This window comes from Mobula hypostoma, chromosome 18, assembly GCF_963921235.1.
Source record: "Mobula hypostoma chromosome 18, sMobHyp1.1, whole genome shotgun sequence".
Lineage (NCBI taxonomy): Eukaryota > Metazoa > Chordata > Chondrichthyes > Myliobatiformes > Myliobatidae > Mobula > Mobula hypostoma.
This window is the reverse complement of record NC_086114.1, coordinates 67967166-67990559: the sequence shown is the minus strand read 5'-3', so window position 1 is coordinate 67990559 and position 23394 is coordinate 67967166. Positions and strand designations below refer to the sequence as shown.

The window sequence follows — 23394 nt, the reverse complement described above, 5'->3', positions numbered from 1 at the left end:
CTCCCCCAGTGCTCCTCCTCTTTCTCTTTCTCCTATGGTCCACTCTCCTCTCCTATCGGAATCCTCTCCTATCAGATTCCTTCTTCTCCAGCCCTTTACCTTTCCCACCCACCTGGCTTCAGCTATCAACTTCTAACTTGCCCTCCTTCCCGTCCCCGCAACTTTTTATTCCGGATTCTTCCCCTTTCCTTTCCAGTCCTTATGAAGGATCTCGGCCCGAAGTGTCAATTGTATATTCATTCCCGTAGGTGCTGCCTCACCAGATAAGTTCCTCCAGAATTTTGTGTGTGTTTCAAAAGAACAGAGAAGTTGTGATCCTTTTATATGAATAAGCTGCTCAAACTACAGAGATAACAAGACATTCCAGTGATAAGGAATAACCTATGAAATAATCAGTTTCAGTGTCGTGACACAGGCTGCAGACAAACTTCTAGAAAAATACAGAATCAGCTAATTCACTGAACAGCTACACATACAGATGATTATATAAAAATTATAAGTAAGTTCAAGAAAGTTAAACTACTGTATAAGAAAAATAACAAGTCTATGCTCTAATCCAACATTTCATCAGCCAGAAAATGACAAATTGTACAGATTTCTAGCTGATTTCTGAGTCTTTCTCATGTGTCCATGGAGCAGGGAACCTTGTCGTCATTATCTGCCTTCCCTGGGAATTGGGTCCTGACATCAGAAAAGAGTCCATAATTTCAGGGACTCTCAGAGACTTTGATTATCATGGTGCTGTTGTGGTGAGGTTAGGTTGGCAGAATATCCTTACACCCCAGTTGTTTAATGCAAGGCCGATTATTTTGTATCCCCCAGTGAAAAATTCAATGACTTTGTCTCTGATGTGGAGATACGTTCATCACTCACACACACTCTATCATTGAATGAATTTACCATTCTTGATGACAGAGAGGCAACAATTTCTCAGTGATCCTAGATGAACTCTTGACCAGTAGAAAGCTTCTTGGAGCAGAGATGCAGAGTTGGAGCAGGAAGATTGCTATTATCCTTTGTTGGCCCAGCCTACACTGAGGTTGGGTCTGTGGTTTAAAGATTCCGAGATGCAAAGTACATTTATCATCCAAGTATGTATGCAGGTAACAATCCTAAGATTTGCCTTCCCACAGACAGCCACTAAAACAAAAAAATTTGGATGATCTTGTTGCACTATTACAGATTGTCGGGTATGATGTTGTGATCATCACTGATTCATGGTTGAAGGATGGTTGTAGTTGGGAGCTGAATGTCCAAGGTTACACCTTGTATTGAAGGGATAAGAAGGTAGGCTGAGGGTGTGGCATGGCTCTTCTGGTAAAGAATGGCATCAAATCAGTAGAAAGATGTGACATAGGATTGGAAGATGGTGAATCCTTGTGGGTTGAGTTGAAAAACTGCAGGGTAAAAGGGCTCTGCTGGCAGTTATATACAGGCCTCCCAACAGTGGCTGGGATATGGACGACTGATTAGAACGGGAAATAGAAAAGACGTGTCAAAAGGGCAATGTTACAATAGTCCTGGGAGATTTTCACATGCAAGTTGATTGGGAAAATCAGGTTGGTAATAGATCTCAAGAGAGTGAGTTTGTTGAATGCGTATGAGATGGCTTTTGAGAGCAGTTTGTCATTGAGCCTACTAGGGGATCAGCTATACTGGATTAGGTGTTATGTAATGAACCAGAGGCAATTAGGGAGCTTTAGGTAAAGGAAGTAGGAGGTAGTAAACACAATATGATTGAGTTCAACTTGAAACTTGATAGGGAGAAAGTAAAGTCTGACATAGCATTATTTCACTGGAGTAAAGGAAATTACAATGGTATGAGAGAAGAGTTGGCCAAAGTAAATTGGAAGGAGATGCTGGCAGGGATGACAGCAGAGCAGCAATAGCATGAGTTTCTGGGATAACTGAGGAAGGTGCAGGATAAATGTATTCCAAAAACGAAGTAAAACTCAAATGGTAAAACGTGTCTGACAAGGGAAGTCAAAGCTAATGTAAAAACAAAAGACAGAGCATACAACAAAGCAAAAATTAGCAGGAAGATTGGGGATTAGACCATAAGACCATAAGACCATAAGACAAAGGAGCAGAAGTAGGCCATTCGGCCCATCGAGTCTGCTCCGCCATTTTATCATGAGCTGATCCATTTTATCCTATTTAGTCCCACTGCCCCACCTTCTCACCATAACCTTTGATGCCCTGGCTACTCAGATACCTATCAATCTCTGCCTTAAATACACCCAATGACTTGGCCTCCACTGCTGCCCATGGCAACAAATTCCATAGATTCACCACCTTCTGACTAAAAAAATTTTTTTGCATTTCTGTTCTGAAAGGGCGCCCTTCAATCCTGAAGTCATGCCCTCTCGTACTGGACTCCCCCATCATGGGAAACAACTTCGCCACATCCACTCTGTACATGCCTTTTAACATTCGAAATGTTTCTAGGAGGTCTCCCCTCATTCTTCTAAACTCCAAGGAATACAGTCCAAGAGCGGACAAACGTTCCTCATATGTTAACCCTCTCATTCCCGGAATCATTCTAGTGAATCTTCTCTGTACCCTCTCCAACGTCAGCACATCCTTTCTTAAATAAGGAGACCAAAACTGCCCACAGTACTCCAAGTGAGGTCTCACCAGTGCCTTATAGAGCCTCAACATCACACCCCTGCTCCTATACTCTATTCCTCTAGAAATGAATGCCAATATTGCATTCGCCTTCTTCACTACCGACTCAACCTGGAGGTTAACTTTAAGGGAATCCTGTACGAGGACTCCCAAGTCCCGTTGCATCTCAGAACTTTGAATTCTTTCCCCATTTAAATAATAGTCTGCCCGTTTATTTTTTCTGCCAAAGTGCATAATCATACACTTTCCAACATTGTACTTCATTTGCCACTTCTCTGCCCATTCTTCCAATCTATCCAAGTCTCTCTGCAGACTCTCCGTTTCCTCAGCACTACCGGCCCCTCCACCTATCTTCGTATCGTCAGCAAACTTAGCCACAAAGCCATCTATTCCATAATCTAAATCGTTGATGTACAATGTAAAAAGAAGCGGCCTCAACACTGATCCCTGCGGAACACCACTGGTAACTGGCAGCCAACCAGAATAGGATCCCTTTATTCCCACTCTCTGTTTCCTGCCAATCAGCCAACGCTCTATCCACGTATGTAACTTTCCCGTAATTCCATGGGCTCTTATCTTGTTAAGTAGCCTCATGTGTGGCACCTTGTCAAAGGCCTTCTGAAAATCCAAATATACAACATCCACTGCATCTCCCTTGTCTAGCCTACTGGTAATTTCCTCAAAAAATTGTAATAGGTTTGTCAGGCAGGATTTTCCTTTAAGGAATCCATGCTGAGTTCTGCCTATCCAGGTACTCTGTAACCTCATCCTTGACAATCGACTCCAACAACTTCCCAACCACCGATGTCAAGCTAGTAGGTCTATAATTTCCTTTTTGCTTCCTTGCCCCCTTCTTAAATAGTGGAGTGACATTTGCAATCTTCCAGTCCTCCGGAACCATGCCAGAACCTATCGACTTTTGAAAGATCATCGCTAATGCCTGCGCAATCTCCACAGCTACTTCCTTCAGAACACGAGGGTGCATTCCATCTGGTCCAGGAGATTTATCTAGCCTATTCAGCTTCCTGAGTACTTTCTCTGTCGTAATTGTGACTGCGCACACTTCTCTTCCCTGCCACCCTTGAGTGTCCGGTATCCTGCTATCTTCCTCAGTGAAGACTGATGCAAAATACTTGTTCAGTTCCTCTGCCATCTCCTCATCTCCCATTACAATTTCTCCAGTATCATTTTCTATCGGTCCTATATCTATTCTCACCTGTCTTTTACTCTTTATATACTTGAAAAAGCTTTTAGTATCCTCTTTGATATTATTTGCTAGTTTCCTTTCATAATTAATCTTTTCTCTCTTAATGACCTTCTTGGTTTCCTTTTGTAAGGTTTTAAAAACTTCCCAATCCTCTGTCTTCCCACTAATTTTTGCTTCCTTGTATGCCCTCTCCTTAGCTTTAACTTTGGCTTTGACTTCCCTTGTCAACCACGGTTGCATCCTTTTTCCACTCGAAAATTTCTTCTTTTTTGGAATATACCTGTCTTGCACATTCCTCATTTCTCGCATAAACTCCAGCCACTGTTGCTCTGCTGTCTTTCCCGCCAGTGTCTCTTTCCAGTCAACTTTGGCCAGTTCCTCTCTCATGCCACTGTAATTTCCTTTACTCCACTGAAATACCGACACATCAGATTTCGGCTTCTCTTTTTCTAATTTAACAGTGAACTCAATCATGTTATGACCACTGCCTCCTAAGGGTCTTTTCACCTCAATCTCTCCAATCACCTTCATTCATTACACAATACCCAATTCAGCACAGCCGATCCCCTAGTAGGCTCAACAACAAGCTGTTCTAAAAAGCCATCTCGCAGACATTCTACAAATTCTCTCTCTTGAGATCCAGTGCCGACCTGATTTTTCCAATCTACTCACATGTTAAAATCCCCCACAATTATCATAACACTGCCCTTCTGACAAGCCTTTTCTATTTTCTGTTGTAATTTGTAGTCCACATCAATGCAGCCGTTTGGAGACCTAGAAATAACTGCCATCAGGGTCCTTTTACCCCTGCTATTTGTTAGCTCAACCCATAAAGATTCTGCACCTTCCGATCCTATATCACCTCTTTCTAATGATTTAATATCATTTCTTACCAATAAAGCTACGCCTCCCCCTCTGCCTATCTTCCTATCCTTCCGATACACCGTTTACACCGGATTGGGAAGCTTTTAAAAACTTAGAGAGCAACTGAAAGAATCATTTGGAGGGAAAAGCTGAACTATGAAAGCAAGCTATCAAACAATATCAAAGGAGGTTGTAAAAGCTTTTTCAAGTGTGTAAAAAATAAAAGAGATGAGAGTGGATATAAGACCACAAGAAAATGAGACCAGAGAAATCATGGGGGCCAAGGAGATGACAGATGAAGTAAATGAACATTTTGCATCAGTCTTCACTGTGGAAGACACTAGCAGTGAGCCAGGTGTTGAAGGGTCTGAGGGCAGGGAAGTGAGTGCAGTTACTATTACAAAGGAGAAGGTGCTCAAAAAGCTGAAAGACCTAAGGGTATGTAAGTCACCCAGACCAGATGAACTGCATCCTAGGGTTCTAAAAGATGTAGCGTTAGAGATTGTGGAGGCATTAGAAATGACCTTTCAAAAATCATTGGACTCTGGCGTGATGCCAGAGAATGGGAAAATTGCAAGTGTCACTCCACTATTTAAGAAAGGAGGAAGGTAGCAGAAAGAAAATTAATAGACCAGTTAGCCTGACCTCAGTGGTTGGGAAGATGTTGGAGTCAATTGTTAAGGATGAGGTTACGGAGTACTTGGTGACACAGGACAAAATAGGGCAACATCAGCGTGGTCAGCAGGATGAGGTTGGGTTGATTTATCATGGAGCGAGCGTAGTGAGGTTTATGAGGATCCCGGGGGAGCAGAACTGTTGCCTGATGAGAGATTGAATCAGTTGGCCCCATTGGCACAGAACTAGATAGGACAACGTCAGCATGGTTTCCTTCAAGGAAAATCCTGCCTAATGAACCTGTTGGGAGGTGACCTTTGAGGAGATTACACGTTAGATAGATGCAGTGGATGTTGTATGTTTGGACTTTCAGAAAGCCTTTGACAAGGTGCCACACATGAGGCTGCTTACCAAGTTAAGAGCCCAAGAGTATTATGGGAAAGTTATGAACATGGCAGGAAGCAATCAGTGGGAATAAAAGAATTCTTTTCTGGTTGGCTGCCAGTGACTAGTGGTGTTCCGCAGGGGTTGGTGTGGGGACTGTTTCTTTTTATGCTGTATGTAAATAATTTAGATGATAGAGTAGATGGCTTTGTTGCCAGGTTTGCCAATGATATGAAGATTGGTGAAGGGGCAGGTAGTGTTGAGGAAATAGGCAGGCTGCAGAGGAACTTGGGCAGATTAGGTGAATGGGCAAGAAACTGGCAAATGAAATAATGTTGGAAAATGCATGGTCATGCACTTCGTTAGCAGAAATAAATGTGCAGACTATTTTCTAAACAGGGAAAAATCCAACAATTTGAGATGCAAAAGGACTTGAGAGTCCTTGTGCAGAAACCCTAAAGGTTAACTTGCAGGTAGAGTCGGTGGTGAGGAAGGCAGATGCGATGTTAGCATTCATTTCAAGAGGTCTGGAATACAAGAGCAGGGATGTGATGCTGAGGCTTTATAAGGCATTGGTGAGGCCTCACCTTGAGTAATGTGAACAATTTTGGGCTCGTCATCTAAGAAAAGATGTGCTGGCATTGGAGAGAATTCAGAGGAGGTTCACAAGGATGATTTTGGGAATGAAAGGGTTATCATATGAGGAATGTTTGATAGCCCTGGGTCTGTACTTGCTAGAATTTAGAAGGATGAAGGGGGAATCTCATTGAGACCTTTTGAATGTTGAAAGGCCTAGATAGAGTAGATGTGGAAAGGATGTTCCCATGGTGGGGGAGTCTAGGGTAAGAGGGCACAGCACAGGACAGAGGGGAGTCTATTTAAAACAGCAATGCGGAGAAATTTCTTTAGCCAGAGAGTGGTGAATTTGTGGAAATTGTTACCACAGGCAGCTGTGGAGGCCAGGTCGTTGGATGTATTTAAGGCAGAGATTGAAAGGTTCTTGATTGGACACAGCGTCAAAGGTTACAGGGAGAAGGCTGGGGAATGGGGAATGGGGCTGAGGAGGGGAAAAGAGGATCAGCCATGATTGAATGGAGGAACAGATTCAATGGGCCAAATGGCCTAATTCTGTTCCAATGCTTATAGTCTAAAACCATGGACCTGCCCAAGGAAAGCCATCAAGCCCCCAGTGCACAAAAAAAGAACAAATTGCAGAACAGCAAAAAGAAAAATGAGCAAAAAGCAGAATACAAAATACCAAACCACAAAGTCATTGGATGAGTCCAGGCACAGTCAGTTCAATACAACACTGTGCCTTTTGCTATCTGCTGACTGCAGAGCCAGTCCAACCCGATCAAAATCACACAAAATAGCCACAAAAAAAAGGAGTAACCAGAAACCAGAAAGATATCATAACGTGAAGTACCGCATCATCCACAAACTGCATCGATTAAACTTGCCCAAGACCTTGCACCTTCCTCTGGGAGCCACGGGCGAGAGGAAGAGAGAGCAGCCACATGCAGGCAGACGGCACCAAACACTGCTGGCCCTCTGCTCTCAGCCGTCCACGATGCTTCGTTCAGTGAGATCAGGAGAAATGGAATTGTTCATGGGCTCTTACCCCATCTCTAGGCCACACACTTCACTTGAAACCTCACCAAACCCCCTCAGAGTTAGCAAAATGCCAGATCGTTCAGTCAGCCCGAAAACACACCACCTAAATGCAGATCATAGGGTCTAACAAGGAGGGTCAGAGCCGTCTCTATTTCCTGAGGAGACTGAGGTCCTTTAACATCTGCCGGACGATGCTGAGGATGTTCTACGAGTCTGTGGTGGCCAGTGCTATCATGTTTGCTGTTGTGTGCTGGGGCAGCAGGCTGAGGGTAGCAGACACCAACAGAATCAACAAACTCATTCGTAAGGCCAGTGATGTAGGGATGGAACTGGACTCTCTGATGGTGGTGTCTGAAAAGAGGATGCTGTCCAAGTTGCATGCCATCTTGGACAATGTCTCCCATCCACTACATAATGTACTGGGTGGGCACAGGAGTACATTCAGCCAGAGACTCATTCCTCCAAGATGCAGCACAGAGCGTCATAGGAAGTTATTCCTGCCTGTGGCCATCAAACTTTACAACTCCTCCCTTGGAGGGTCAGATTATTGCATAATTTACTGGCATAAATTACATATTACTATTTAACTATTTATGGTTCTACTACTTTCTATTATTTATGGTGCAACTGTAACAAAAACCAATTTCCCCCGAGATCAATAAAGTATGACTATGACTACTATGACTAAGACTAACAGGAGCAGAACCACATTTGGAAGAAAGAGAAGTGAAAGCAGTGAAAGAAGTAGTTTTGTGAACCGTCTGGAGGATGTTGCCCTTGGTCGTGATGTTCGACGGTGCCATATGGCGAACCCATCATGAAGTGGGTCAGGATTTGCAGTTGTAGAATGAGAACAGAGAGATTTGAGAAAGATTCTCCATAATCTCTCTTGGTTGACAGAGAAAAGAGTTGAAGCAGGTGTAGCAAAGTGTATTTGTGTACCTTCTACAAGGTGAATAAGATAGAAACAGCAGGTATCCATCGATGTGAAGTTAGCATACAGTCATGGAGCAATCAGATGCACCCAGCCTTCAAACCACTTGGCTGATATTTGTGCTGTTAACTGAATTCACAGGGAAACAGGCCCCTCAGTCCGGGTCCTGAAAAGAAACATAAAATAATAATGATTAACACAAGAGATCCTGCAGGTGCTGGAAATCCAGAGCAACACACACAAAATGCTGGAAGAACTCAGCAGGTTAGGCAACATCTATGGCAGGCCAAGACCCTTCACCAGGTTTAGAAAGGAAGTGGGAAGATGCCAAAATAAGAATGTGGGAGAGGGAAAGGAGTACAAGCTAGAAGGCGATAGGTGAGACCAGATGGGTTATAACCCCATTATAGTTACATCCCGTTTTGGCCTTCCAACCACATCACAGTTCTCTTCCTCGTTCCCCGAGTACTGAAGATATTTGCTATTTATAGTTTGTTTCAGTGTCGCAGTATAAGATTTCAAAGTTCAAAGTAAATTTATCAAAGTGTGTAAATATATGTCACCGTATACAACCCTGAGGTTCATTTTCTTGTGGGCATATTCAGTGTATTGAAATAATGATAACTATCATAGAATCAATGAAAGACCACATGCACCAACTTAGATGTTCAACCAGAATGTAAAAGACAATAAACTGTGCAAATAAATAAGCAATAAATATCAAGAACATGTGATGAAGAGTCCATTGGTTGTGGGAACATTCAATGATGGGGCAAGTGAAGTTGAGTGAAGTTATCCCTTTGGTTCAAGAGTGTGATGATTGAGGGGTAGAACTTTTCCCAAGCCTGGTGTTGTGGGTCCTGAGGCTCCTGTACCTCATTCCTGATGGCAGCAGCGAGAAGAGAGCAGATCCTGGGTGGTGGTGGACCCCATCACATACAGGTCCACTGCAGATTGTACATTGAAGGGGAAGGAGCTCCCCAGTCGATGAGAACATTGTTAATGTGCAAACTCACTGAGAGATCCTGGAAATCGTGGACCTTTTTCAGAACCAACTCCCAGGGAAGGCAGACAATAATGTCAAATTTCACTGCTACACAGAGACAAAAAGGAGACTGTAGAACTGCAGACATCTGTACAATCTGTCTTTTTCTGACTGAAGAAATGTTGATTTACAGCGTAGTATTTTTCTAATAGTATAAATTATAATTTTTATAGTCGCCTGTATATGTGTAATTGTTCAGTGAATTTTCAGAATCGGAAACAGGTTTAATGTCACTAACATATGTTGTGAAATTTGTCGTGTACTACATCATTCTGGAACCTGAGCAAAAATCTTCATCATGTCAAGTGCTGTCCACTGAAAGCCAAGGTGAGATCTCATAGTGGATTCCTGCCAGGCTGAAGCACAAAACCTACTATTTCAGAAAGGATCGTGAGATCAGGTTCTTTAGATCAGAATTATAATAGGAATCATGTTTACACATCATGAAATTTGTTGTTATGTGGCAGCAAGATATTAAAAATTGAGTTTCAGTAACGGAATAAATGGTGCAACAGCAGAATGGGGTGTTCATGGTTCATGGACCATTGAGAAATCTGATGGTCGACGGGAAGAAGCTGTTCCTAAAATATTTTGGGTCGTTGGGCACCTGTACCTCCTCCCTGATGGTAGCAATGAGAAGGGGGCATGTCCTGAATGGTGAGGCTCCTTCATAATAGATGCTGCCTCCTTAAAGCACTGTTTGTTAAGGATGTTCTCGGTGGTGGGGAGGTTGTGCCCGTGACGGTGGGGAGGGTTGTGTCCCTGACAGTAGGGAGGGTCGTGCCCGTGATGGTGGGGAGGGTTGTGTCCCTGACGGTGGGGAGGGTTGTGTCCGTGACAGTGGGGAGGGTCGTGCCCGTGACGGTGGGGAGGGTTGTGTCTGTGACGGTGGGGAGGTTGTGCCCGTGATAGTGGGGAGGGTTGTGCCCGTGATGGTGGGGAGGGTCGTGCCTGTGACGGTGGGGAGGTTGTGCCCGTGACGGTGGGGAGGGTTGTGCCCGTGACAGTGGGGAGGGATGTGTCCATGACGGTGGGGAGGTTGTGCCCGTGATGGTGGGGAGGTTGTGTTCCTGATGGTGGGGAGGTTGTGCCCATGATGGTGGGGAGGGTTGTGCCTGTGATGGTGGGGAGTTTGTGCCCATGATGGTGGGGAGGGATGTGTCCATGACGGTGGGGAGGTTGTGCCCGTGATGGTGGGGAGGTTGTGTTCCTGATGGTGGGGAGGTTGTGTCCCTGACGATGGGGAGGTTTGTGCCCGTGGCGGTGGGGAGGTTGTGCCCGTGACAGTGGGGAGGTTGTGCCTGTGATGGTGGGGAGGTTGTGTCCCATAACGGTGGGGAGGTTGTGCCCGTGACAGTGGGGAGGGTTGTGCCCATGACGGTGGGGATGTTGTGCCCGTGACGGTGGGGAGGGTTGTGCCCATGACGGTGGGGAGGTTGTGCCCGTGATAGTGGGGAGGGTTGTGCCCGTGATGGTGGGGAGGTTGTGCCCATGACAGTGGGGAGGTTGTGCCCATGATAGTGGGGAGGGTTGTGCCCGTGACAGTGGGTAGGGTTGTGTCTGTGATGTTGAGGAGGGTTGTGTCCCTGATAGTGGGGAGGGTTGTGCCTGTGACGGTGGGGAGGTTGTGCCCGTGATAGTGGGGAGGGTTGTGCCCGTGACAGTGGGGAGGTTGTGCCCGTGACAGTGGGGAGGGTTGTGTCTGTGACGGTGGGGAGGTTGTGCCTGTGACAGTGTGGAGGGTTGTGCCCATGACGGTGGGGAGGTTGTGCCGTGGTGGTGGGGAGGTTGTGTCTGTGACGGTAGGGAGTGTTGTGTTTGTGATGGTGGGGAGGGTTGTGTCCCAGATAGTGGGGAGGGTTGTGTCTGTGTCGGTGCGGCAGGTTGTGTCCGTGACAGTGGGGAGGGTTGTGTCCCAGATAGTGGGGAGGGTTGTGCCCGTGATGGTGGGGAGGTTGTGTTCCTGATGGTGGGGAGGTTGTGTCCCTGACGATGGGGAGGTTTGTGCCCGTGACAGTGGGGAGGTTTGTGCCCGTGACGGTGGGGAGGTTGTGCCCGTGACAGTGGGGAGGTTGTGCCTGTGACGGTGGGGAGGTTGTGTCCCATAACGGTGGGGAGGTTGTGCCCGTGACAGTGGGGAGGGTTGTGCCCATGACGGTGGGGATGTTGTGCCCGTGATAGTGGGGAGGGTTGTGCCCGTGATGGTGGGGAGGGTCGTGCCTGTGACGGTGGGGAGGTTGTGCCCGTGACGGTGGGGAGGGTTGTGCCCGTGACAGTGGGGAGGGATGTGTCCATGACGGTGGGGAGGTTGTGCCCGTGATGGTGGGGAGGTTGTGTTCCTGATGGTGGGGAGGTTGTGCCCATGATGGTGGGGAGGGTTGTGCCTGTGATGGTGGGGAGTTTGTGCCCATGATGGTGGGGAGGGATGTGTCCATGACGGTGGGGAGGTTGTGCCCGTGATGGTGGGGAGGTTGTGTTCCTGATGGTGGGGAGGTTGTGTCCCTGACGATGGGGAGGTTTGTGCCCGTGACGGTGGGGAGGTTGTGCCCGTGACAGTGGGGAGGTTGTGCCTGTGACGGTGGGGAGGTTGTGTCCCATAACGGTGGGGAGGTTGTGCCCGTGACAGTGGGGAGGGTTGTGCCCATGACGGTGGGGATGTTGTGCCCGTGACGGTGGGGAGGGTTGTGCCCATGACGGTGGGGAGGTTGTGCCCGTGATAGTGGGGAGGGTTGTGCCCATGATGGTGGGGAGGTTGTTCCCATGACAGTGGAGAGGTTGTGCCCATGATAGTGGGGAGGGTTGTGCCCGTGACAGTGGGTAGGGTTGTGTCTGTGATGTTGAGGAGGGTTGTGTCCCTGATAGTGGGGAGGGTTGTGCCTGTGACGGTAGGGAGGTTGTGCCCGTGATAGTGGGGAGGGTTGTGCCCGTGACAGTGGGGAGGTTGTGCCCGTGACAGTGGGGAGGGTTGTGTCTGTGACGGTGGGGAGGTTGTGCCCGTGACAGTGGGGAGGGATGTGTCCATGACGGTGGGGAGGTTGTGCCCGTGATGGTGGGGAGGTTGTGTTCCTGATGGTGGGGAGGTTGTGCCCATGATGGTGGGGAGGGTTGTGCCTGTGATGGTGGGGAGTTTGTGCCCATGATGGTGGGGAGGGATGTGTCCATGACGGTGGGGAGGTTGTGCCCGTGATGGTGGGGAGGTTGTGTTCCTGATGGTGGGGAGGTTGTGTCCCTGACGATGGGGAGGTTTGTGCCCGTGACGGTGGGGAGGTTGTGCCCGTGACAGTGGGGAGGTTGTGCCTGTGACGGTGGGGAGGTTGTGTCCCATAACGGTGGGGAGGTTGTGCCCGTGACAGTGGGGAGGGTTGTGCCCATGACGGTGGGGATGTTGTGCCCGTGACGGTGGGGAGGGTTGTGCCCATGACGGTGGGGAGGTTGTGCCCGTGATAGTGGGGAGGGTTGTGCCCGTGATGGTGGGGAGGTTGTGCCCATGACAGTGGGGAGGTTGTGCCCATGATAGTGGGGAGGGTTGTGCCCGTGACAGTGGGTAGGGTTGTGTCTGTGATGTTGAGGAGGGTTGTGTCCCTGATAGTGGGGAGGGTTGTGCCTGTGACGGTGGGGAGGTTGTGCCCGTGATAGTGGGGAGGGTTGTGCCTGTGACAGTGGGGAGGTTGTGCCCGTGACAGTGGGGAGGGTTGTGTCTGTGACGGTGGGGAGGTTGTGCCTGTGACAGTGTGGAGGGTTGTGCCCATGACGGTGGGGAGGTTATGCCGTGGTGGTGGGGAGGTTGTGTCTGTGACGGTAGGGAGTGTTGTGTTTGTGATGGTGGGGAGGGTTGTGTCCCAGATAGTGGGGAGGGTTGTGTCTGTGACGGTGAGGAAGGTTGTGTCCGTGACAGTGGGGAGGGTTGTGTCCCAGATAGTGGGGAGGGTTGTGCCCGTGATGGTGGGGAGGTTGTGTTCCTGATGGTGGGGAGGTTGTGTCCCTGACGATGGGGAGGTTTGTGCCCGTGACAGTGGGGAGGTTTGTGCCCGTGACGGTGGGGAGGTTGTGCCCGTGACAGTGGGGAGGTTGTGCCTGTGACGGTGGGGAGGTTGTGTCCCATAACGGTGGGGAGGTTGTGCCCGTGACAGTGGGGAGGGTTGTGCCCATGACGGTGGGGATGTTGTGCCCGTGATAGTGGGGAGGGTTGTGCCCGTGATGGTGGGGAGGGTCGTGCCTGTGACGGTGGGGAGGTTGTGCCCGTGACGGTGGGGAGGGTTGTGCCCGTGACAGTGGGGAGGGATGTGTCCATGACGGTGGGGAGGTTGTGCCCGTGATGGTGGGGAGGTTGTGTTCCTGATGGTGGGGAGGTTGTGCCCATGATGGTGGGGAGGGTTGTGCCTGTGATGGTGGGGAGTTTGTGCCCATGATGGGGGGGAGGGATGTGTCCATGACGGTGGGGAGGTTGTGCCCGTGATGGTGGGGAGGTTGTGTACCTGAGGGTGGGGAGGTTGTGTCCCTGACGATGGGGAGGTTTGTGCCCGTGACGGTGGGGAGGTTGTGCCCGTGACAGTGGGGAGGTTGTGCCTGTGACGGTGGGGAGGTTGTGTCCCATAACGGTGGGGAGGTTGTGCCCGTGACAGTGGGGAGGGTTGTGCCCATGACGGTGGGGAGGGTTGTGCCCCAGATAGTGGGGAGGGTTGTGTCTGTGACGGTGAGGAAGGTTGTGTCCGTGACAGTGGGGAGGGTTGTGTCCCAGATAGTGGGGAGGGTTGTGCCCGTGACGGTGGGGAGGTTGTGCCCGTGATAGTGGGGAGGGTTGTGCCCGTGACGGTAGGGAGTGTTGTGTTTGTGATGGTGGGGAGGGTTGTGTCTGTGATAGTGGGGAGGGTTGTGTCTGTGACGGTGGGGAGGTTGTGCCCGTGACAGTGGGGAGGGTTGTGTCTGTGACGGTGGGGAGGTTGTGCCCATGACAGTGGGGAGGGTTGTGCCCATGACGGTGGGGAGGTTGTGCCCGTGGTGGTGGGGAGGTTGTGTCTGTGACGGTGAGGAAGGTTGTGTCCGTGACAGTGGGGAGGGTTGTGTCTGTGACTGTGGGGAGGTTGTGCTGTGACAGTGGGGAGGGTCGTGCCCGTGACGGTGGGGAGGTTGTGCCCCTGATAGTGGGGAGGTTGTGCCCGTGACAGTGGGGAGGTTGTGTCCCTGACGGTGGGGAGGTTGTGCCCGTGACAGTGGGGAGGTTGTGTCCCTGATAGTGGAGAGGTTGTGTCCGTGACGGTGGGGAGGGTTGTGTCTGGGACGGTGGGGAGGTTGTGCCCGTGATAGTGGGGAGGGTTGTGCCCGTGACAGTGGGGAGGGTTGTGTCTGTGACGGTGGGGAGGTTGTGCCCATGACAGTGGGGAGGGTTGTGCCCATGACGGTGGGGAGGTTGTGCCCGTGGTGGTGGGGAGGTTGTGTCTGTGACGGTGAGGAAGGTTGTGTCCGTGACAGTGGGGAGGGTTGTGTCTGTGACTGTGGGGAGGTTGTGCTGTGACAGTGGGGAGGGTCGTGCCCGTGACGGTGGGGAGGTTGTGCCCCTGATAGTGGGGAGGTTGTGCCCGTGACAGTGGGGAGGTTGTGTCCCTGACGGTGGGGAGGTTGTGCCCGTGACAGTGGGGAGGTTGTGTCCCTGATAGTGGAGAGGTTGTGTCCGTGACGGTGGGGAGGGTTGTGTCTGGGACGGTGGGGAGGTTGTGCCCGTGATAGTGGGGAGGGTTGTGCCCGTGATGGTGGGGAGGGTCGTGCCTGTGACGGTGGGGAGGTTGTGCCCGTGACGGTGGGGAGGGTTGTGCCCGTGACAGTGGGGAGGGATGTGTCCATGACGGTGGGGAGGTTGTGCCCGTGATGGTGGGGAGGTTGTGTCCCTGACGATGGGGAGGTTTGTGCCCGTGACAGTGGGGAGGTTTGTGCCCGTGACGGTGGGGAGGTTGTGCCCGTGACAGTGGGGAGGTTGTGCCTGTGACGGTGGGGAGGTTGTGTCCCATAACGGTGGGGAGGTTGTGCCCGTGACAGTGGGGAGGGTTGTGCCCATGACGGTGGGGATGTTGTGCCCGTGACGGTGGGGAGGGTTGTGCCCGTGACGGTGGGGAGGTTGTGCCCATGATAGTGGGGAGGGTTGTGCCCGTGATGGTGGGGAGGTTGTGCCCATGACAGTGGGGAGGTTGTGCCCATGATAGTGGGGAGGGTTGTGCCCGTGACAGTGGGTAGGGTTGTGTCTGTGATGGTGAGGAGGGTTGTGTCCCTGATAGTGGGGAGGGTTGTGCCTGTGACGGTGGGGAGGTTGTGCCCGTGATAGTGGGGAGGGTTGTGCCTGTGACAGTGGGGAGGTTGTGCCCATGACAGTGGGGAGGTTGTGCCCATGATAGTGGGGAGGGTTGTGCCCGTGACAGTGGGTAGGGTTGTGTCTGTGATGGTGAGGAGGGTTGTGTCCCTGATAGTGGGGAGGGTTGTGCCTGTGACGGTGGGGAGGTTGTGCCCGTGATAGTGGGGAGGGTTGTGCCTGTGACAGTGGGGAGGTTGTGCCCGTGACAGTGGGGAGGGTTGTGTCTGTGACGGTGGGGAGGTTGTGCCTGTGACAGTGTGGAGGGTTGTGCCCATGACGGTGGGGAGGTTGTGCCGTGGTGGTGGGGAGGTTGTGTCTGTGACGGTAGGGAGTGTTGTGTTTGTGATGGTGGGGAGGGTTGTGTCCCAGATAGTGGGGAGGGTTGTGTCTGTGACGGTGAGGAAGGTTGTGTCCGTGACAGTGGGGAGGGTTGTGTCCCAGATAGTGGGGAGGGTTGTGCCCGTGATGGTGGGGAGGTTGTGTTCCTGATGGTGGGGAGGTTGTGTCCCTGACGATGGGGAGGTTTGTGCCCGTGACAGTGGGGAGGTTTGTGCCCGTGACGGTGGGGAGGTTGTGCCCGTGACAGTGGGGAGGTTGTGCCTGTGACGGTGGGGAGGTTGTGTCCCATAACGGTGGGGAGGTTGTGCCCGTGACAGTGGGGAGGGTTGTGCCCATGACGGTGGGGATGTTGTGCCCGTGATAGTGGGGAGGGTTGTGCCCGTGATGGTGGGGAGGGTCGTGCCTGTGACGGTGGGGAGGTTGTGCCCGTGACGGTGGGGAGTGTTGTGCCCGTGACAGTGGGGAGGGATGTGTCCATGACGGTGGGGAGGTTGTGCCCGTGATGGTGGGGAGGTTGTGTTCCTGATGGTGGGGAGGTTGTGCCCATGATGGTGGGGAGGGTTGTGCCTGTGATGGTGGGGAGTTTGTGCCCATGATGGTGGGGAGGGATGTGTCCATGACGGTGGGGAGGTTGTGCCCGTGATGGTGGGGAGGTTGTGTTCCTGATGGTGGGGAGGTTGTGTCCCTGACGATGGGGAGGTTTGTGCCCGTGACGGTGGGGAGGTTGTGCCCGTGACAGTGGGGAGGTTGTGCCTGTGACGGTGGGGAGGTTGTGTCCCATAACGGTGGGGAGGTTGTGCCCGTGACAGTGGGGAGGGTTGTGCCCATGACGGTGGGGAGGGTTGTGCCCATGACGGTGGGGATGTTGTGCCCGTGACGGTGGGGAGGGTTGTGCCCATGACGGTGGGGAGGTTGTGCCCGTGATAGTGGGGAGGGTTGTGCCCATGATGGTGGGGAGGTTGTTCCCATGACAGTGGGGAGGTTGTGCCCATGATAGTGGGGAGGGTTGTGCCCGTGACAGTGGGTAGGGTTGTGTCTGTGATGTTGAGGAGGGTTGTGTCCCTGATAGTGGGGAGGGTTGTGCCTGTGACGGTAGGGAGGTTGTGCCCGTGATAGTGGGGAGGGTTGTGCCCGTGACAGTGGGGAGGTTGTGCCCGTGACAGTGGGGAGGGTTGTGTCTGTGACGGTGGGGAGGTTGTGCCCGTGACAGTGGGGAGGGATGTGTCCATGACGGTGGGGAGGTTGTGCCCGTGATGGTGGGGAGGTTGTGTTCCTGATGGTGGGGAGGTTGTGCCCATGATGGTGGGGAGGGTTGTGCCTGTGATGGTGGGGAGTTTGTGCCCATGATGGTGGGGAGGGATGTGTCCATGACGGTGGGGAGGTTGTGCCCGTGATGGTGGGGAGGTTGTGTTCCTGATGGTGGGGAGGTTGTGTCCCTGACGATGGGGAGGTTTGTGCCCGTGACGGTGGGGAGGTTGTGCCCGTGACAGTGGGGAGGTTGTGCCTGTGACGGTGGGGAGGTTGTGTCTCATAACGGTGGGGAGGTTGTGCCCGTGACAGTGGGGAGGGTTGTGCCCATGACGGTGGGGATGTTGTGCCCGTGACGGTGGGGAGGGTTGTGCCCATGACGATGGGGAGGTTTGTGCCCGTGACGGTGGGGAGGTTGTGCCCGTGACAGTGGGGAGGTTGTGCCTGTGACGGTGGGGAGGTTGTGTCTCATAACGGTGGGGAGGTTGTGCCCGTGACAGTGGGGAGGGTTGTGCCCATGACGGTGGGGATGTTGTGCCCGTGACGGTGGGGAGGGTTGTGCCCGTGATGGTGGGGAGGTTGTGCCCATGACAGTGGGGAGGTTGTGCCCATGATAGTGGGGAGGGTTGTGCCCGTGACAGTGGGTAGGGTTGTGTCTGTGATGTTGAGGAGGGTTGTGTCCCTGATAGTGGGGAGGGTTGTGCCTGTGACGGTGGGGAGGTTGTGCCCGTGATAGTGGGGAGGGTTGTGCCTGTGACAGTGGGGAGGTTGTGCCCGTGACAGTGGGGAGGGTTGTGTCTGTGACGGTGGGGAGGTTGTGCCTGTGACAGTGTGGAGGGTTGTGCCCATGACGGTGGGGAGGTTGTGCCGTGGTGGTGGGGAGGTTGTGTCTGTGACGGTAGGGAGTGTTGTGTTTGTGATGGTGGGGAGGGTTGTGTCCCAGATAGTGGGGAGGGTTGTGTCTGTGACGGTGAGGAAGGTTGTGTCCGTGACAGTGGGGAGGGTTGTGTCCCAGATAGTGGGGAGGGTTGTGCCCGTGATGGTGGGGAGGTTGTGTTCCTGATGGTGGGGAGGTTGTGTCCCTGACGATGGGGAGGTTTGTGCCCGTGACAGTGGGGAGGTTTGTGCCCGTGACGGTGGGGAGGTTGTGCCCGTGACAGTGGGGAGGTTGTGCCAGTGACGGTGGGGAGGTTGTGTCCCATAACGGTGGGGAGGTTGTGCCCGTGACAGTGGGGAGGGTTGTGCCCATGACGGTGGGGATGTTGTGCCCGTGATAGTGGGGAGGGTTGTGCCCGTGATGGTGGGGAGGGTCGTGCCTGTGACGGTGGGGAGGTTGTGCCCGTGACGGTGGGGAGGGTTGTGCCCGTGACAGTGGGGAGGGATGTGTCCATGACGGTGGGGAGGTTGTGCCCGTGATGGTGGGGAGGTTGTGTTCCTGATGATGGGGAGGTTGTGCCCATGATGGTGGGGAGGGTTGTGCCTGTGATGGTGGGGAGTTTGTGCCCATGATGGTGGGGAGGGATGTGTCCATGACGGTGGGGAGGTTGTGCCCGTGATGGTGGGGAGGTTGTGTTCCTGATGGTGGGGAGGTTGTGTCCCTGACGATGGGGAGGTTTGTGCCCGTGACGGTGGGGAGGTTGTGCCCGTGACAGTGGGGAGGTTGTGCCTGTGACGGTGGGGAGGTTGTGTCCCATAACGGTGGGGAGGTTGTGCCCGTGACAGTGGGGAGGGTTGTGCCCATGACGGTGGGGAGGGTTGTGCCCCAGATAGTGGGGAGGGTTGTGTCTGTGACGGTGAGGAAGGTTGTGTCCGTGACAGTGGGGAGGGTTGTGTCCCAGATAGTGGGGAGGGTTGTGCCCGTGACGGTGGGGAGGTTGTGCCCGTGATAGTGGGGAGGGTTGTGCCCGTGACGGTAGGGAGTGTTGTGTTTGTGATGGTGGGGAGGGTTGTGTCTGTGATAGTGGGGAGGGTTGTGTCTGTGACGGTGGGGAGGTTGTGCCCATGACAGTGGGGAGGGTTGTGCCCATGACGGTGGGGAGGTTGTGCCCGTGATGGTGGGGAGGTTGTGTCTGTGACGGTGAGGAAGGTTGTGTCCGTGACAGTGGGGAGGGTTGTGTCTGTGACTGTGGGGAGGTTGTGCTGTGACAGTGGGGAGGGTCGTGCCCGTGACGGTGGGGAGGTTGTGCCCCTGATAGTGGGGAGGTTGTGCCCGTGACTGTGGGGAGGTTGTGTCCCTGACGGTGGGGAGGTTGTGCCCGTGACAGTGGGGAGGTTGTGTCCCTGATAGTGGAGAGGTTGTGTCCGTGACGGTGGGGAGGGTTGTGTCTGGGACGGTGGGGAGGTTGTGCCCGTGATAGTGGGGAGGGTTGTGCCCGTGATGGTGGGGAGGGTCGTGCCTGTGACGGTGGGGAGGTTGTGCCCGTGACGGTGGGGAGGGTTGTGCCCGTGACAGTGGGGAGGGATGTGTCCATGACGGTAGGGAGTGTTGTGTTTGTGATGGTGGGGAGGGTTGTGTCTGTGATAGTGGGGAGGGTTGTGTCTGTGACGGTGGGGAGGTTGTGCCCGTGACAGTGGGGAGGGTTGTGTCTGTGACGGTGGGGAGGTTGTGCCCATGACAGTGGGGAGGGTTGTGCCCATGACGGTGGGGAGGTTGTGCCCGTGGTGGTGGGGAGGTTGTGTCTGTGACGGTGAGGAAGGTTGTGTCCGTGACAGTGGGGAGGGTTGTGTCTGTGACTGTGGGGAGGTTGTGCTGTGACAGTGGGGAGGGTCGTGCCCGTGACGGTGGGGAGGTTGTGCCCCTGATAGTGGGGAGGTTGTGCCCGTGACAGTGGGGAGGTTGTGTCCCTGACGGTGGGGAGGTTGTGCCCGTGACAGTGGGGTGGTTGTGTCCCTGATAGTGGAGAGGTTGTGTCCGTGACGGTGGGGAGGGTTGTGTCTGGGACGGTGGGGAGGTTGTGCCCGTGATAGTGGGGAGGGTTGTGCCCGTGATGGTGGGGAGGGTCGTGCCTGTGACGGTGGGGAGGTTGTGCCCGTGACGGTGGGGAGGGTTGTGCCCGTGACAGTGGGGAGGGATGTGTCCATGACGGTGGGGAGGTTGTGCCCGTGATGGTGGGGAGGTTGTGTCCCTGACGATGGGGAGGTTTGTGCCCGTGACAGTGGGGAGGTTTGTGCCCGTGACGGTGGGGAGGTTGTGCCCGTGACAGTGGGGAGGTTGTGCCTGTGACGGTGGGGAGGTTGTGTCCCATAACGGTGGGGAGGTTGTGCCCGTGACAGTGGGGAGGGTTGTGCCCATGACGGTGGGGATGTTGTGCCCGTGACGGTGGGGAGGGTTGTGCCCGTGACGGTGGGGAGGTTGTGCCCATGATAGTGGGGAGGGTTGTGCCCGTGATGGTGGGGAGGTTGTGCCCATGACAGTGGGGAGGTTGTGCCCATGATAGTGGGGAGGGTTGTGCCCGTGACAGTGGGTAGGGTTGTGTCTGTGATGGTGAGGAGGGTTGTGTCCCTGATAGTGGGGAGGGTTGTGCCTGTGACGGTGGGGAGGTTGTGCCCGTGATAGTGGGGAGGGTTGTGCCTGTGACAGTGGGGAGGTTGTGCCCATGACAGTGGGGAGGTTGTGCCCATGATAGTGGGGAGGGTTGTGCCCGTGACAGTGGGTAGGGTTGTGTCTGTGATGGTGAGGAGGGTTGTGTCCCTGATAGTGGGGAGGGTTGTGCCTGTGACGGTGGGGAGGTTGTGCCCGTGATAGTGGGGAGGGTTGTGCCTGTGACAGTGGGGAGGTTGTGCCCGTGACAGTGGGGAGGGTTGTGTCTGTGACGGTGGGGAGGTTGTGCCTGTGACAGTGTGGAGGGTTGTGCCCATGACGGTGGGGAGGTTGTGCCGTGGTGGTGGGGAGGTTGTGTCTGTGACCGTAGGGAGTGTTGTGTTTGTGATGGTGGGGAGGGTTGTGTCCCAGATAGTGGGGAGGGTTGTGTCTGTGACGGTGAGGAAGGTTGTGTCCGTGACAGTGGGGAGGGTTGTGTCCCAGATAGTGGGGAGGGTTGTGCCCGTGACGGTGGGGAGGTTGTGCCCGTGATAGTGGGGAGGGTTGTGCCCGTGACGGTAGGGAGTGTTTTGTTTGTGATGGTGGGGAGGGTTGTGTCTGTGATAGTGGGGAGGGTTGTGTCTGTGACGGTGGGGAGGTTGTGCCCGTGACAGTGGGGAGGGTTGTGTCTGTGACGGTGGGGAGGTTGTGCCCATGACAGTGGGGAGGGTTGTGCCCATGACGGTGGGGAGGTTGTGCCCGTGGTGGTGGGGAGGTTGTGTCTGTGACGGTGAGGAAGGTTGTGTCCGTGACAGTGGGGAGGGTTGTGTCCCTGATAGTGGGGAGGGTTGTGTCTGTGACGGTGAGGAGGGTTGTGTCCGTGACAGTGGGGAGGGTTGTGTCCCTGATAGTGGGGAGGGTTGTGTCTGTGACGGTGAGGAGGGTTGTGTCCCTGATAGTGGGGAGGGTTGTGCCCGTGACGGTGGGGAGGTTGTGCCCGTGATAGTGGGGAGGGTTGTGCCCGTGACGGTGGGGATGTTGTGCCCGTGACGGTGGGGAGGGTTGTGCCCATGACGGTGGGGAGGTTGTGCCCGTGATAGTGGGGAGGGTTGTGCCCGTGATGGTGGGGAGGTTGTGCCCATGACAGTGGGGAGGTTGTGCCCATGATAGTGGGGAGGGTTGTGCCCGTGACAGTGGGGAGGGTTGTGTCTGTGACGGTGGGGAGGTTGTGCCTGTGACAGTGAGGAGGGTTGTGCCCATGACGGTGGGGAGGTTGTGCCCGTGGTGGTGGGGAGGTTGTGTCTGTGGTGGTGGGGAGGTTGTGTCTGTGACGGTGAGGAAGGTTGTGTCCGTGACAGTGGGGAGGGTTGTGTCCCTGATAGTGGGGAAGGTTGTGCCTGTGATGGTGGGGAGGTTGTGCCCGTGATAGTGGGGAGGGTTGTGCCCGTGACGGTAGGGAGTGTTGTGTTTGTGATGGTGGGGAGGGTTGTGTCTGGGATAGTGGGGAGGGTTGTGCCTGTGACGGTGGGGAGGTTGTGCTGTGACAGTGGGGAGGGTTGTGCCCGTGACGGTGGGGAGGGTTGTGTCTGTGATGGTGAGGAGGGTTGTGTCCCTGATAGTGGGAAGGGTTGTGTCTGTGATGGTGAGGAGGGTTGTGCCCGTGACGGTGGGGAGGTTGTGCCCGTGACGGTGGGGAGGGTTGTGTCCCTGATGGATCTGGCTAAGTCTACAACCCTCTGCAGCCTCCTCAATCCGGTGTGTTGGAGCCTCTGTTCCAGGCAATGACGCAGGCAGTCAGAGTGCTCTGCGATTGGCTAAATTAGTTGTCCAGTGATAACTGAACTACCAAGTACTCTTCAGCATTTACTGATAGTGTGTCTGTTTATTGTGATCCCCTGGACAGGTAACTCATGATGCCAGTCTTCCATCGGACCTGATCTACTCTGTGAAGGTTCCTCCTGCTTATGGACATCTAGCCATGGTCAGTGACAGCTCGAGAGCTGCCCTGCAGAAGCCCCTCGACTCATTTTCCCAGGATGATATAAATAGAGACAGAGTCCAGTACATTAATCGCAGACTCAGCCCTCAGGGAGATGCTTTCACTCTGGATGTATCCAATGGATTTAAGACGGTGGATGGTCTAACGGTTGTGATAGATATCATCCCTGATCTCATTTCTTTGGAAACCCAGAACATCTCAGTGAGAGAGGGAGATGAACAGCTGCTCGGTGAGGACATCCTCAACATTCCCAATTACCTCCACTCCTCCAATTTTCGATTTTACATCACAAAACCCCCGGAACATGGCAGGATCGGGTACCAAGGGCTTCCTGAAGATGGCCTTTCATTTTTCAGTATGAAGGAGGTAAGGTTGGCTGGTTGTTCTAATCATGGATGAGGATTCGTGCAGATGTGGATATGTTGTAGAGTTATACAACACACAGAAACAGGTCCATCTGGCCAACTCACACAGTGTCTGTCTGGGTCAGTTCCATTTGCTGGTGTTTGGCCCGCTTCTGTCTGACCTTTTCTGATCACGTACCTTTCAAAATGTCTTTTAAGCTTATAATTGGATCCTACTCTGTGACTGCCTCTGGACTTCAGTGGTACCTGCTGTGTCTGGAAATGCTGACGTGGATATTTCTCCGTTTATTTG

At 53.4% G+C, this 23394-nt stretch overlaps 1 protein-coding gene across 1 annotated transcript in view; it reads left to right on the top strand.

Moving 5' to 3' along the window:
* LOC134358616 (chondroitin sulfate proteoglycan 4-like) overlaps window positions 1-23394 on the top strand; it is a 205597-nt gene that overhangs the window by 132013 nt on the left and 50190 nt on the right. Inside the window, exon 4 of the mRNA XM_063071058.1 lies at window positions 22642-23103. Coding sequence (XP_062927128.1) covers window positions 22642-23103 — 462 coding nt within the window. The remainder of the gene's footprint in view (window positions 1-22641; window positions 23104-23394) is intronic.